Source organism: Triticum urartu, chromosome 2, assembly GCF_003073215.2.
Source record: "Triticum urartu cultivar G1812 chromosome 2, Tu2.1, whole genome shotgun sequence".
In the NCBI taxonomy this organism is placed as follows: Eukaryota; Viridiplantae; Streptophyta; class Magnoliopsida; order Poales; family Poaceae; genus Triticum; species Triticum urartu.
Window position 1 is genome coordinate 44,983,494 of NC_053023.1, and position 3,452 is coordinate 44,986,945.

The 3,452-nt window shown below is 42.7% G+C and overlaps 1 protein-coding gene across 2 annotated transcripts; it reads left to right on the top strand.

Annotated features, from left to right (window-relative positions):
• The first annotated feature begins 498 nt into the window (after window positions 1-498).
• Window positions 499-2,698, top strand: LOC125535563 (putative F-box protein At4g22180). Of its 2 annotated transcripts, none has more exons than XM_048698627.1 (3): window positions 499-657; window positions 743-889; window positions 987-2,698. In XM_048698627.1, exon 3 carries the CDS (start codon window positions 990-992, stop codon window positions 2,481-2,483), a length of 1,494 nt encoding a protein of 497 aa, XP_048554584.1. In that variant the 5' UTR covers window positions 499-657; window positions 743-889; window positions 987-989; the 3' UTR covers window positions 2,484-2,698. The 2 variants fall into 2 exon arrangements, with proteins under 2 accessions (XP_048554584.1, XP_048554585.1); XM_048698628.1 differs by having other exon boundaries at window positions 743-863.
• Window positions 2,699-3,452: the final 754 nt, after the last annotated feature.

Below are 3,452 nucleotides of genomic sequence, written 5' to 3' on the forward strand. Positions count from 1 at the left end.
TGAACATTTTTTTCAAATTTGTGAATATTTTTTGAATTAGCGAACATTTTTTCCAAATTCGTGAACATTTTTTTGAATCATGAACATTTTTCCCAAATTCATGAATGTGTTTCGAATTAGCGAACATTTGTTTGAATTTTTTAAATTATGAACATTTTTTAAGTTTGTAAACATTTTTTTACAAATTCGTGAACAATTTCTGAATTCCAGAGCATTTTTCTGTAATCATGATTTACTTATTTTGTGAACATTTTTCAATTTCATGAACATTTTTTTGAAATCGTGAACATTGTTTTAAATTCATGAACATTTTTTAAATTTGTGAACATTTTTTGCCAAATCATGATTGTTTTATTCAAAATTAGCAACTTTTCTGACATTTAGGACCTTTTTCATATCCCGAATTATTGAAAAAAAGAAAAAAAGAAAAAGGAAACATCCGCAAAAAAAAAACAGGCGGCGTCCCGGCCACACATGGGCCGGCCCAGAAGGGGAGCGGGGGGTGCGCGCCCGCTTCCTTCCCAGCGCGTGCTGCGCCCTATAGGCGCTCCCCCGCCTCCACCCTCCTCTGCTGATCCAATCAGGTCAACGCTGCGGCTGCGCCCCCTCCCTCCTCTGCTGCGGCTGCTGCGGCTTAGATCTCCCTCTTCAATCTGGGTATCACCTTCCGCCGCATCTGATTTGGCTATGTTTCACCTTCCGCCGGTTATTGCTCTAATAATTTCCTTCCTCCCTTTGGTAGAGAGATAGGAGGATTCTGAGAAGCAAACCGAGTAGGACTCCTCGAATCAAGTCCGTCCCTTCATCAGCAAAAGAATCCCCGAGTGCCCAATCCAATCCAGTTCTTCGCGTATTCGAATCAGGCTTGTCCTCCGTTTGTGATCTATAAGTTACCCACAAGAACTCTTATCCTCTGTTTCCATCCAAAGTTGTAATTTTTTTTAATTAAAGCTTATATATATATATATATATACGGATGCCTGTAGATTATGAAGTCCGGCGGTACGCCTGAGAATAATCGGCGCATCGCGGAAGCTGCGTATTTTCCTCCTCCGTCATTGGGTCTTTGCAAGTCGTCCAAGATTGATTTTGCCTATACGGAGGCCTGTAGCCTAGCCTGGACAATGAGCTTATGGAGTCTCGCTATACACCCAGCATATCTGTGCTCGCTAGTCCTCAGAGCTTTGCCTAGGCTGCTGCGCCTCACTCCAAGTTCACTGAAGAAATTGTGCAAGCATCCTCCACTGATCAAGACTATGGAGGGCGCATCGCCTGAGCTGCCTCAGGACATCTTGATGGGTATATTTGCCACCCTCGAGATCCCTGACCTCCTTCGTGCCGGCTCAGTCTGCTCCTCCTGGCGCTCCGCGTACTCCAGGCTCCGCAGCCTTGGGCACTACACGCGTCCCCAGACGCCGTGCCTCCTCTACACCTCTGAATCTGCCGGCGAGAGCGTTGCTTGCCTCTACAGCCTCGCGGAGAAGAGGACGTACAAGCTAGCTCTGCCAGGGCCACCCATCAGAAATAGGCATCTGATTGGGTCCTCGCAAGGTTTGCTTGTTACAGTTGATGACAGATCAGAGATGCACCTTGTCAATCCCATCACTGGTGAACAGATTAATCTCCCTTCGGTGATCACCGTTGAGCATGTGAAACCCATCTATAATGACTCTGGTGCTCTTCACCAGTACGAGTACTCATACCACACCGCAAAAATGGTTTACGGTCCGCCATCAATTTTGGCTCTTGGAGAGCTGAGGAACAAGCTTCACCATAAAGCTTTCGTGTTTTCTGATACATGCAATGGATACATTGTGGCGCTCATACACAATCCAGCTAGTCAGCTCTCAGTTGCAAGGGCAGGGGATGATAGTTGGATATGGCTGCCACCATACACCAACTATGATGATTGCATTTACAAGAATGGCCTGCTGTACGCAGTCACTTCATTTGGGCAAATTCACGCTTTCGATCTAAGTAGCCCTGTTCTCACGATGAAGATGATTACACAGGAGCTAGAGCCTGAGGACCGGTTTCTGAATACTTACATTGTCCAAGCTCCATGGGGCAATCTTCTTCAAGTGTGGAGATTATGTGAGCACTGTGATTTAGAACCCGAGCCTGGGGCATCTGTGTTTTGGAGCACTGGAAAACTCAAAATATATGAAGTCGATGCTTCGTCAGGAGAGAAAATTAAGAAAATCAGTTGCTTGCGCGACCATGTGTTGTTTCTTGGGCACAATCAATCACTTTGTCTTACTGCTCAAGACTATCCCGCTCTCAAGGGAAACCATGCCTACTTTACCGATGACAGTGTGCTTTGGACAAGGGGACTCAAGAACAATTCCCGTGATATGGGAATTCTCGACTTGGGTAATAACAGCAGGGAGGAACTTTTTTCTCCCCAGCTTTGGTCCAACTGCCCGGCTCCTGTGTGGATTACACCCAATCTTAGAAAGATGAACCTGGCATTCAATGAATAGGTTTTAGCTTCCTTTATCTATAATTATAGGTAATAATTATTTAGTTTGGTAGGCGGTGGTCCTGTGTTGATGAACTCTGTACTCGTACACTAGAACAAGTTTTTAAGAAGTTTCATGGTAAGCGTATGGCAAAATATGAGGAAAAAAGTAGACTTGTCCAAAAATATCATCATGCACCATACAAAAAGACAAGATTGTACTTATATTACAAAACATGAGTGCAGTCTTTTTTCCTCTTTATCCTAATTAGAATGTACATGGATCATGTTTTTGCACAAATTTTGTATTTTCTCATATTTATTATGTACTAGTGCCACTGTTATTTTTTTTCTTTGATCTTCTTGAGTTGTATAGAATATAGAGGATAATTTCTCATGTAGTTCTCCACACAATAAGATGTGTCAAATCAAATGTAAAAGTTGAGGGATTTGGATGAACTTGCAATATGTACTCTACTGTAACATTCAATCTTGTATGTTGCTGGATTTGGATAATAACATCAGGGATTTGGCATGTTATTTTCATTCAACTACGCGTTAGAAATATAAGAATCGTATTGTCTCTTTGCTGATGTAGAAGATAAGTGGTAACATTTGCGATAGAGCAGGATGAAAGTATGCATTGTTGTTCTTTCAAAATGCACATCTGGCTTGTTTAAGTATACTGTACAGTGGCAATCTGCTTTGGCAGCTATATATATACACTTACAAACGTGCATCATTTGAATAGCTCATTCCGGGGGCTGAAAGACATCTGTCAGCATGTGTGTTGGCTTAGCTGCAGCTAGTTGGACATGGACTAAGCTGAAATAGCTTGTCTTTCAACCAAAACAAACTATCTGACCAATCTATTTTTTCGAAATAAAATAAGATGTGTCCTTTCGCCTATCTTTGAGCAGAGCTCTAATTCCCTCCTTGTTGCCAGCTTATGTGCCCCATCTGACCTGGTATGTTTCAGCATACAGATCCA